Source organism: Anneissia japonica, unplaced genomic scaffold (genome assembly GCF_011630105.1).
Source record: "Anneissia japonica isolate Jap-2015-1 unplaced genomic scaffold, ASM1163010v1 scaffold1430_len515961_cov162, whole genome shotgun sequence".
Classification (NCBI taxonomy): domain Eukaryota; kingdom Metazoa; phylum Echinodermata; class Crinoidea; order Comatulida; family Comatulidae; genus Anneissia; species Anneissia japonica.
Genome location: NW_022693412.1, coordinates 463,185 through 476,396, shown reverse-complemented (window position 1 = coordinate 476,396; position 13,212 = coordinate 463,185). Strand labels below are relative to the sequence as shown.

Here is a 13,212-nt window from a genome sequence, read left to right as displayed (position 1 = left end):
AATATTCAACCTTGACCTGAAGCTTATGCTCACATAATATGATTTATAAATGACGAATGGTTAAGATTATATGGGGTCATCAACGTTTTGAAGAAAGAGAAATGAGGGGGTCAGAAAAAACAATTTTTTGGACCATGATGACGTCATCAAAATGTAAGAAGAAGTCAAATATATGAAAGAGAACTGTCTCAGCTATAACATACTGGAAGTTGGAAGACGATCGACCAAGGATAAGCGAGATACGCTCAAATGCGTATTTTCACAAATGACGTCATAGCTATAATTCACTTTCTTTGAATTCAGATGCCAATATGATGACGTCACAATGTCCGATCAGCCATTATGATCTACAAAATCATATTTACAACTTGTGTGCTTTCAGAATATGTAATAAAAATTGGGGGTCACCTTTCAACCTAAGGAGCTATAACTGATTAAAAATAGGTCTGATTTTACCATAATTTTACTGTATAGCGGCACAAATACGCGCAAAGATACCTATGTTTGATGCGCACGTAAGGCATTGCTATTGGTAGGTATCACAATGACTTTTTTTTTATTTGCAGATATATATCTTAAAGTACTTCCATCTTGTAGAGCTCATTAAAAGAAAGAAATTGATACCTCACTTGACAAAATTGGACAATCCGTTAATGATTTACGGCCATTTTAAATTACTGCAAAACGACCCAAAATTTGCATATTATCGCCAAATGGGATTTCCCTCATTTTTTAGGGCTGATATTTTAAAAATTATATCACCTATAGGTTGGAAATTTCAGAAAATACCTATTTTCTGGGTATATTATATGCCTATTTTTTTTCAGATACACTAGAATTAAACTTTTGGCAATGTGCTCACTTAAATATGAGGGGTTAGTGAATATTCGCTTTTGAAATTTTGACGGTCAAAGTCAACCAAAATTCAATTTCCATAGCCCTGTAATTTCAAAAACTGTTCTTTTTTGGTGCTGGAAACATCAATATCTTTGTTATATATATGGAAGACAAGTATGCCAGAGAATTTCAAGTCTTTATTTCAAATATATTAATAGATATTAGCTCTCAAAAATACCAAAAACCCCATTTTTAACAAATTTGCGTTTTTTCCGACATATTTAAAAACGCTGTAAATAGGGGAAAAAATGTCCAATCCTGGCAAGTGAGGTATCAAAATGTTTCTTTTGATGAGATCTACAATTTAAAAGCATTGGTATTGTGAAAATTCAAACTTTAAATAGGGTAAAGTGGGGTAATTGGAACGGTGGGGTAATTGGAACGTTTGAGACTCTTTTTCATTTAATTCAATAACTATGACAGTGAACGCCACCTAGAGTTAATTCACAAACAAACAAATATATATTTTGTAAAATGGCGTCTTTGTTTTGATCATTGTGTCACATTGTTTGCAGAAAATCATCTTCAATTGTGACCATCCTTAGGTCATCCGTCAATAAAATTTGTAATTAGTAATATTAAACATCTCGAGAAAGTGTTAGTGTAGTTAATTCATCATTTAAGTTCCAATTTTTGCAGTTTTTACGCCAGATTCTGGTTGCATAAGTAGCAGATATATATCTACGTACAGGTAAGCCTTTGTTCCGTCGTGATTTGTTTATTTTTTCGAAGCAATTTTTATCTTACATTTAGGATTACATTTGTGTTTTGAATGACGTCGCTAACCAAATGTCGCCTTGTTTTATTTACAATGTTAGCTTTTAGGCTGTGACCTATGACTTCAAAAATGTAAATTTTAAGGGGAAAATTTTTTTTTTTCTGTCAAATTTCTGTTTATTTAATATTATTATTATTATCATAGTAAATTGCAAAACCAGTTTTAGGTTTAAATATTAAACTATTATTATTTTTTTTATGTCATCCCATAAGTGGTTGCTATAAATAGTTGGATAGACCATTTACCCCTGTTATCAAAGTTCAAGTTTGTTAACTTTTTTGGTGGATAATAACATGTACTTAGTGAAATTCTATGTTTAATCAAATAGGTACATATAATTTATAATTTAAATGACAATAATATAAGAGTGTTCCATTTACCCCAATTGTGTGGGGTAAATGAAACGGGCTAAATAGTATACATATGCTTTTGGCATGGAATGTAATCATAGGTATACATTTTATTTTATGCAACTTCTTACTAATTATTTTTAATTAGAGTTAATGAAATTTTAATTTTAATTAATACAATTTTAATTAATGTAATTTTTTGTTATATTTTTGCATATTTTAACAAAGTGTGCTATTACATATTACCTTATTCTTATTATTTTGTACTCTACTATGTTTTCAGATTGAATATGGCAAGACAGAAGCCATCATGGACCCCAAAATATGGAAAATGGAAGCCGGAAGCAATGGAACTTGCGATGAAAGCTGTTGAGGAGAAGAGGCTTACTTTACGTAAGGCAGCAAAGCAGTATAATGTGCCACAGGCTACACTGTGTAGACGGTTAAAAAGTGGTGTAAAAGCAGATGCACCGGCAACTAGACCACCAACGTTTACTATTGAAGATGAACGCCGCCTAGTCACTTATTTGCAAGAGATGGAGAGCCTCGGCTTTGGCCTCAGCATAAACAGGGTTTGTAAATTGGCATATGAAATGGCAGAAGAGGCAGGCATTCCACACCGCTTCAATAAAGAAGAAAAAAAAGCAGGTTATGATTGGTACCAAGGTTTTATGAGAAGGCATCCTCAACTTTCATTAAGAAAACCTGAAGGCCTATCAGCTGCGCGTGCAGCTATGCTAAATCCGAATGTTATTGGAGATCACTTTGCAAAATTAGGCGAATTGCTGGACAGAACTGGTTTAAAGTCCAAGCCTGCCCAGATATATAATTTGGATGAAACAGGACTAAGTCTTGTACACACTCCGTCAAAGGTAATCGCCACTAAGGGTAAAAAAACTGTTCAGTCTCGTACCAGTGGTGATCGTGGAGAAAATGTCACCATTCTTGTGTGTGCCAACGCCCAAGGTAGTGTTCTACCTCCCTTTATCATATTTAAAGGAAAGCGCTTAGCTGCAGGGTTGACAAATAATGCCCCACCAGGAACCCTTTTTGCTGTCAGCAATTCCAGTTTCATAAACGCTGAACTGTTTGAAAGTTGGTTTAGCTGAATGTTTATACCATCATTGCCACCAGTACGCCCTGTGCTACTAGTATTAGATGGCCACTCTTCACATATTACTATTGCAACGCTCAAATTAGCTCGTGAACACTCCATCCATATTTATTGCCTACCACCCCACACTACAAACCACACACAACCTCTTGACAAGTCCGTATTTAAGTCTGTTAAGAATGCGTACAACAAGAGATGTGAGCGTTTCATGTGTGAAAATCCAAACTCTGTCATTACACGCTATGACTTTTGTGGACTGTTCAAGGATGTGTTTCACAGTGTGATGACAATAGCCAACATCATGAGTGGGTTCAAGTCCACTGGCATTTATCCATTCAACCCACAAGCCATCACAACTGAGCATATGCCATTCTCATCAGTTGATGCTGAACTCTCCTATCAACAAGCTCTACCCAATGAAACACTTGCCGAACAACCTGCTGCGGTACCAGAGCTGACAGTTACAGTACCGGAAGTTGTTGTGGATGTCGTCGTAAATGAAGACAACCGTCCGCTTAATATAATTGCCGAAGTGGAAGATTTAATATTACAACAGCTACCACATTCATCACACCAGGAACCACGGTATGCTACACTACTTAAAAAACCTGTGGTCAAGAAAGTAATCAATAAGAATGCGCCCACTAAACGCATTACACAAGCCCGGTGTTTAACGGCTGACAAAATATTTGAAGCTGAAGTACAAAAACAAGAAAAAAAACAGCGTGAACTGGCTGAGAAAGAGGCCAGAAAGATCGAAAGAGAAAAAAAGAGAAAGGAAAAGGAAAATGAAAAGCAGGAAAAAAAAGTTCAAAAGCTACTAAAACAAAAAGAAAAGGATGAGAAGAAAAAGCTTGAGTGTCGAAAGAAAAACAACAAAAAATCCGCAAAGAAACAAAACATGCAAGAACAATATGATAGAGATGATATGAACAATTACTGCGCTAACTGCGAAGGGTTTTATGGTGACGATGAGGACCCCGAAGATTGGTGGCAGTGTACCCAATGCATTGAGTGGTTTCACGAAACATGTACTGGACTATTTGGACAATTAACCAAACTGGAGAACTATGTATGCGACAAGTGCGCAGAATAAATTAATGCATGCTTAAATAGTGAACACAATAGTTTATTGGATGATGTACAGTAAATAAAAGTTAAAATGACAAGATCACATGTGTAATCAACTTATTTCATTGCATTTTTGTCATATTTTAACTTAGGGTCCATATATTATTCATATATCGACGTGTTCCATTTACCCTAAAATAGCGTTCCATTTACCCTAATTGGTTGGGGTATTTGGAACACAAGGCCGCATAATTTTCTAAGACACCTGTACATAACCTGTTGATACTATGACCATTTAATCTGTTAAAATATTACAACAGATGATTATTTTATTATATGCAACAAAAGAATTGCCACGAAGAAGAGATATAACACCACAAGCAGGACTTATCTGCTAAAGTGTTCCATTAACCCCACTTTACCCTAATTACTAAAAACTTCATTTTTGGGTAAAAATACAATATTTTATTAATCTCTCACGGTACACAAAACTATCCCCCGCCGGGCACCAAACCGGTATTTCAGAGACAGGTTTCGGGGCCAGATACAGAATATTATAATACTTAACTAATTTAGTTATCGAAGAGTACTGTACTATATAAAGATGAATCTTAAAATACATGCAGATATATTTGATTAATTTATATATTTTCTTATTTTATTAGATTACATGTGGTTTTTTTTTTCTTTTTTTTACCACAACTCCTCCAACAGCGGCTCTGCAAAATAAAGCGAGCAGTAATCACTATATAGCTCCTGCAGATAATCAAATTCTGGAACAGACCATGTCCTGCCATTTGCAGTACTAACATCCAAGGCATGAGCGAAAACGAACTTGCTATCAATCGTATCAAAATCATCAACTCGAGGCCAGCGATATACATTTTGATGACCTTTGCTGAGGAATTGAACAACAGCTCTCTCTGATGACTTGATGTCTACCACAGTTCCAACGAACCACTCATTTTCATATGCAACAGCGAGCCATTCACCCTGAGAATTGAATTTATATTGTGAATCTGATGTTGATGGTTGAACTTCTACAGCCCGTTTCTTGGATTTCCCTGTAAGCTGATTTATCTGTCGTTTTTCACCAGCAAAACTTTCAATAGCTTCCACATGATCAACGCTATGGGAAACAGGAATGGCAACCAAGTTGTGATTATCCTCCTCTCGTGACAAACTTAATACTGTTTTGAGGTCTGTTGCTAGAGATTCCAATGATTTCTTGCCAAAAACTAGGCGCTTGTTAATAACTCCCAGAACATTCTTCAAATATCTAATCTCATTCTTAACAATTTCCAACTTCTGTCGATTAGTCTTGCCACATTTCAAAGCCTGTTCCACATCTTTTGGTTTGACACAAGGTCCACCATGTTGTTTAACAATATCAACCAGCTTTCGTTTGGTTTCTAATTTTTCCGCTTCTTTTTCTTGTTTTCTTCTGTTTACCTCTTGCAAACGTGCCTCTGTTTTGCGAACAACTTCTCTTTCAGCTTCTTTGTGTTTTTCTTTAAGTGCAGTACACTTTTCACGTGCTAATTGTAGCAAATGTGCCTGTTCTTCATCTGGTTTTGATGACAGCCAGTCAGAAATTGTTTTATTTCTCTTGACCATCTGTATGCTGGAATGAAAATGCATTGAGGCGTGCCGTCTTCGAAACTGACTAAAGTCTAAGTCGCCAAACTCGTACTCTGACACCAGGTTTGTCAGCTTGCAGTGCTTCATTTGTTTCCTAAGGTCATCGTCTGGCGCACTCCCATACACTCCCCCAGGCAGAAAATTTTCAAGTTGCCTTTTAGTAACCGCAATGAATCCAGTCATTATTTGTTGTAGTGCAGATTTGGTGAGATAAGAGCCTGGCAATGTGTCACCCATCAAGCTTCTCCATATGTCATCGACTGGTACAGCAAAATCTGAAAAAATAGTGATTGGACTTGTTAGCAATTCGCTGCTGTCAAGTGACCACGCTTCAAACTTTTCCGCCATCTCTTGAATGTATATGTACTGGTCAAGATAGTGTGTGTCGCTGTTCAGGAGATTCCAGAATGGGCCAGTCACAACATAATAAATGATGCCAAGCGCACGAACCAAACTTTGTACTTCGGTACTATCGCAATCAACCATAACACTCTCCAACTTCAGATTTAATGCATCACTGAATTCATGAAAAAACATATGAATATGGTCCATGTGAAAGAACAACCCAGCAGCACCTTTAAAGAAATTGTTGAATCGATTCATACGAAAACTGGATATCTCAGATTTTGCTTTGACAGTTTCCTTACAAAATGCTTCCCACTTGGCTCTACATCCATTTTTCTGATCCCCTCTAGGACCCAAGACGTCACAAGCTGTGCGCACATAACGAGCTGCTGCCGATTCCCCCGAAGACTTGAAACGATTGAACTTAGGCTGAGCATCTCTTCCTAGACCTTCACCACATTCCTCCACAAGTTCTTTCTCCAACGTTTTTAATACACCTTCACACTGGTTAGACAAGCCAAGTAAGAAATGTGCATTGCAGTAAAGAAATTGAAGACTAGATGAATCTTCCCCAAGAATCGCTTCTCTGTGTTCACTGAGTATGTTGTTGAAGGCTTTATTTACACTAGATCGGTCAGACATAACAGCAAACATCTTCTGCATCATTTCCTTGTATACAAATTCTTTGTTCTCTCCATCAACCAAGTCGCTCAGTTCTTCCATCATTGAAATAACATTATCAAGCAGTGTTACTCCATCCTCCACAGCTACCGAGGAAAATCCTCCTGACAATGTTTGCCCAGTGTTTAGGGTCACCTGCTGGCCAAGAATTTTCTTCCCATCTCTAGATGTTCCATCTCCATGGAGGTCCCATCTTTCCGAGCCCATGATGCCTTCTGCTACCTGCAGCTTGCTTAGGACATGAGCACGATCAATCATGTTCTGGGCAGTTGATGCTGACGGCAAGCCATCAGTGGACACTTTATTAAAAATGAAGTTACACACAGTTGAAATAACCTCACCAACTTTTGTTGTAGGAACATCAAGTTCACAACACAATCGCATAACATATTTTTCCACGTTATCAGTATACGGTCTTCCTAAACCATCCCCTCTAAGTTCCAGATTCTCCGAAACGCTCACAGCATGTCTGGTTTGAAAAAAGATAAGCTCATCCTTAATTTTACTCAGCTCGCTTAGACTTTGTTTACGTTTAGTATCCAACGTGGCAATTTTTTTGCTTCGTGTTCGGAACTTTCTTTGTATACATTTCATTTTCTTTTTTAATTTATTTATCAATTTTGACTGCATTTCAGATTCAATTGCATTCTCCTTATTCTTTTTATCAAGATATAATGATTTTCGTCTAAGTTTCTGATATGAAGCAGTAGACTTTGATTTTACAGTTTGGCGTTGTTCTTTAAGTTTTTCTTTTAAATCCTTTACCTCGGCTTTTAAATCGTTCAATTTCAAATTCTCATCTTTAACTACTTGTAAATCATCTTCTAATTGTTTAATTAGTTTTGATTTCTCTCTACATAATTCTAACAAAATAGTTTCTTTCTCCTTTAGCTGTTTTACCTCATCTTCCTTTTCACTAAGTTTTCTATCACATGTCAGTTTAATTTTGTTAACGTAATTTATATTTTCCTTTACAGGATTAGCTGAGCAACTTCTTTCAACTTGAGGCTTACTAGTTATTAGCTCATTTCTATATAGGTTGGCCGCATCGCCTCTTGATTTTGATTTGTTTAATTTTTTAAACATAGCTTTAGTTTTTTAAGTTCATTTTTTATACTTGATGCAACAAACTGGTCAGGATATACATGGTTTACACATGCAAAAATGTCTCCTCCATACGACTCCAACTCCAAAAGGATGCCTCGTGTCAATGGTTGGTGATGGCTAGATGGTGGCTCTTCAAAAGTGCGCCTTGATATGTTGGTTGCTTCACACATTGGACCTGTGAAAAAATAAATAAATAAACTGTTATTTAACATTATACAGTATTTATACAAGTTTACTATTAACTGTTATTGCTTCAATAAAATATATTTACTGTAATTGAAAACTTTTTTGTTGTGCATTGCCTTCACTTTTAATAATACCTTATGAAAAATAAAAGTATTTCAAAATCAAATTTACCTATGGAGTCAAGATCAATAATTTCATCATAATATTGCTGACGATCACCAACATGCAGCAAAGTGCGTATTGTAGATTCAACTAGGTGACGCCACTTATTAACTGGATAATTCGGAAAGAGCTTTCCCAGGCAAATAGAAACATCCATCCACGGCTTCCGGTGATCTACCTTAATAATCTTGTATATCTGAAGTAATACTCTTCGAGTGGGTTTCAAATTGTTAGGAAGAGTTGGTCGTCTTCCACGGCCGGTGGCAACAAAAATTGACTCCATCAATTTCTTTGTCTCATCATCTGTTTAATTTTAAAAACAGTTTTATATTTATTAAAATTAAAATCAATGTACAAAAAAAAAAAAAAAATTCGTAATGCTATAGCCTGGCCACGATGCCTTCATTTGAAACTCAAATTTCAAAATATTGCAAAGTCTAGGCCTAGAGTCCGTTTTTCACGAAATTGTCAAGGACTATATGCGCTTTGCCTCTGGACGTATACTGTCACAAATTAAACATGTCGTCGATTTAGGCCTAGCTATTTACGGATCATACACCTTTCGATTAATGTTTAACAATTACTTATACCTGGAAATACTTCAATCTATTTTCAATTAAAACATTTTCAAAAAATTAACGTATCTAAATTATTCAGGAAACCCTGAAATTTACCGTTAAAGATTTCCATACCCTAGCCTAACGTTCGTTGTTCACGAAATCTACCCGAATTACACGAGCCTTAGCCCTGGACGGTTATGATGGATACAGACCAATATTTACGATTACGGCCTAGCTATTTGCCGATCGTGTACCTTTTAAATATATCGATACAAATATTTGTTCATGATACAAGTTAAATCTATACTCAATAAACATATTCGAAATATTTACGTACCTATTTCATGCAGGAATTCCTGTAATTTGGCGTTTGAAGTATCGTCTTCCATGCTGAATCGAGTCAAGCGAGAGATCAATCAAGCAAGTTTCGCAAGCCACGCTAGATCGGATCCATTGTAAAAGTGTGTAAACCGGTCTTCACTCAATGGATCGGCGCATGTGCGCCATTGTTTCTATTGGAAAATCGTTTTTAGAATCATATTCTACATAAAATTTGCTTCATTTTGATATATTTTTCGGCTTGATTTTTTCGTTTTAACGGTTCAAATTATTGTCCTGAAGTTTTTGATCGACATTTTTTCCGTATAGATGACGTTCAACCCCGAACTTTTTTATATGAAAATAAAGCCCAATTAATGTTCTTTCTTTTTACAATAACAATGAGTTGATATATTCATCCGAGAGAGAGCGCCGCTGAAAAAAGTAAAGCAATGCAAAATAGGCACTCGAAAATCGGCGTAAAAAACGATCGTTTCGTTCGGAAAGTCGATCATTTTAAAATCACTATAGATGATGAAAATAACATTTATATCAGCTAAAAATGACACAGAAAGACAGATAATGAATTAAGCTTTAATTTAATACTTTATTTCACGCAAAAAAATTAAAATATAGACACATTTTAAGCACATGAAAATTTGCATTTTTCTGCCTGTGCGTGCAATGTGACCATGAATCGTCAGCTTGTAGTGATACCTATTAGTGGCCAAAAGATTACCGAAAAAAATGCAAATTTGTTAAAACAATGTCAGGAACCCAAAATATGTAAAAGTAACGTAATTTCTAGCTTTCGTACGTGCTGCGCACGTAAAAATGCGCGCGCGTAGTGGAAAATTTCAAAAAAATTTGAAATGCTCAAAATGGCCTAAAAAACGTGCTCTAATTTAGTCAAAAAGTGATTTTGAGCATTTTGAAAATTTGAAGCACGCGTACGTGCGCGAAGTGAAGCGCACGCGTCAAATTAGGGAATAGTACATTCAACATTAACCCGAAGTTAATGCTCACTTAATACGATTTCGAAATGGCAATTGGTTAGGCTGATATGATCGATAATGTAAAAACGCAAAATTGCGCGTAGATGACGTCACGCATGACTGAGCGCGTTGAAAAGCTTACCATGACTATTCCAGACCAAGCCAAATGTTCGCTGACAGCCATTTTTCGTTACTCGTGGCAGTTTTTGAGATATCGTGCGACAGAAAAGGGGAGAAAGAAAGAAGAATAAAAAAAAGAAGATGAAGATGATGATGATGATCCTGACAATAACAAGAGGTGATCCGCTAGTGTTAGCGGATCACCAACTAGATTTGAACTCGTCACTGAGTACGAGTTAGGTGATCCGCCGTACTTTTACCCTCACGAAGCACACGCGTTTCTGATTGAAAAGTATTATATGCTAAAACATGCTCTATTTAAATAGTAATTTTGAGTATTTAAAAAGAAATTTTTAAGGAAAAGAGTAAATTTGAGCATTTTAAGGACTTACGAATGTGTACACATACGTCTTAACGTTCGTGCGCACGGTAGTATTAATACAGTGTCACAAACCCAACACATGTAACCGAAACGTAATTTCCAGCTTCAGTACGTGCTGTGGGCGTGGGAATGAGTGTACGGCTCGTAAATTTTGGAAAGTTTTGAAATATTCAAAATGACCTGAAACGTGCTTTAAATTATCTGAAAAGTGATATTAACAATTTTAAAATTTTAACGCACAAGTACGAATACCTTATACGACGTGCCTGACGACGGTAATGGCACATGAATTTAAACCTTGTCAAGTTTAATTTCAAACCCCCTGTTGGTTGGTAATATGATTCAGAAATGACGAATGGTTAAGATGATAATGGCTCATCAACATTTTGAGGAAAGAAAGATGAAGGGGTCAGAAAAAACAATTTTTTTGACCATGATGACGTCATCAAAATGTAAAAAGAAGTCAAATATATGAAAGAGAATTGTCTCAGCTCTAACATACTCAAAGTTGGAAGACGATCGATTAAGGATAATCGAGATACGCTCAAAAGCGTATTTTTAAAAATGACGTCATAGCTATAATTCACTTTCTTTGAATTCAGATGCCAATATGATGACGTCACAATGTCCGATCAGCCATTTTCATCTATAAAATCATATTTACAACTTATGTGCTTTCAGAATATGTAATAAAAATTGGGGGTCACCTTTCAACCAAAGGAGCTATAATTTATTAAAAATATGTCTGATTTTACCATAATTTCACTGTATAGTAAAAATGCGCGCGCGTAGTGGAAAATTTTAAAAAAATTTGAAATGCTCAAAATGGCCTAAAACGTGCTCTAATTTAGTTAAAAAGTGATTTCGAGCATTTTAAAATTTTGACGCACGCGTGCGCGCGCACTATGAAGCGCACGCGTAAAATTAGGGTACAGTACATTCAACATTAACCCGAAGTTAATGCTCACTTAATACGATTTCGAAATGGCAATTGGTTAGGCTGATATGATCGATAATGTAAAAACGCGAAAATTGCACGTAGATGACGTCACGCATGACTGAGCGGGTTGTAAAGCTTACCATGACTATTCCAGACCAAGCCAAATGTTCACTGAGAGCGATTGTGAGTAACTCGTGGCATTTTTTGAGATATCGTGCAAACAGGGGAGAAAGAAAGAGGAATAAAACTAGATTTGAACTCGTCACTGAGGACGAGTTAGGTGATCCGCCGCACTTTGACCCTCATTAAGATCACGCGGTGCTGATTGAAAAGTGTCATAATATGCTAAAATATGCTGTAATTATTTTTTTTTTTAAAGAATAATTTTGAGCATTTTAAAAGATTTCCGCATGTGTACACGTACGTCTTGACGCCCGTGAGTACGGTAATAGCACAAAGAGTGACTCCTGATGAATAATGTGTCAGGAACACAAGATATGTAACAAAATGTGATTTCCATCTTTAATATGTGCTGTGTCCGTGGAAATGAACGTACGGCGGGTAAATTATGGAAAGTTTTGAAATGCTGAAAATGACCCGAAACGTTCTTTAAACTATCTGAATAGTAATATCGAGAATTTTCAAATTTTAACAGACACGCAAGTGTACAGTAATAGCACACGAAATTAAACATTGTCAAGTGTATTTAAAACCGCCTGTTAGTTGGTAATGCCACACGAACTTTCTCTTCACATACATGTAACCTATATATATATATTAGTCTGATAGCGTCGAAATACAGTCTGCCGCCCTCACTCTGTTCTATTGTTTTACATCTTTTAAGAATGAGAGATAAAAGGGCTCCAAAAATTCATTCTTTTTGACCATGTTGACGTGATCAAAATGAAAAGTAAATGGACACGTCTTCAAGAGAATTGATTTAGCTATAACATACTCACAGGTGGGAGACAATCAATCAAGAATAAGCGAGATACGTTCAAACGAGTCTAAACATAATGGCATCATAAATAAAAATTCAGTTCTTTAATTCAAATGCCAATATGATGACGTCACAATGTCCGATAGCCATTATGAAGTAAAAAATCGTATCTACAACTCATGTGCTTTCAGATTATGTAATAAAAATAGGGGGTCACCTTTCATCCTAAGGAGCTATAACTGATTAAAAATATTCATGGTTTTATGCATATATAAATGTTGACTAAAGCGTACGTGCACGCTAAAAGGCGCGAACAGAAAATTAAGGTACATAACATTCAACCTCGACCTGAAGCTTATGCTCACCTAATATGATTTGGAAATGACGAATGGTTAAGATTATATGGGGTCATCAACGTTTTGAAGAAAGAGAAATGAGGGGGTCAGAAAAAACAATTTTTTTGACCATGATGACGTCATCAAAATGTAAAAAGGGGTCAAATATATGAAAGAGAATTGTCTCAGCTATAACATACTGAAAGTTGGAAGACGATCGATCAAGGATAACCGAGATACGCTCAAATGCGTATTTTAAAAAATGACGTCATAGCTATAAATCACTTTCT

General features: G+C 36.0%; 2 protein-coding genes across 2 annotated transcripts in view; both read right to left on the bottom strand.

Moving 5' to 3' along the window:
- Positions 1–13,212, bottom strand: part of LOC117100719 (vesicle-fusing ATPase-like) — a gene marked incomplete at both ends in the record, with an annotated part of 42,174 nt that overhangs the window by 8,225 nt on the left and 20,737 nt on the right.
- LOC117100720 lies at positions 4,641–6,356 on the bottom strand. The gene has a single exon (XM_033240512.1). It carries the CDS (start codon positions 6,335–6,337, stop codon positions 4,904–4,906), a length of 1,434 nt encoding a protein of 477 aa, XP_033096403.1. The 5' UTR covers positions 6,338–6,356; the 3' UTR covers positions 4,641–4,903.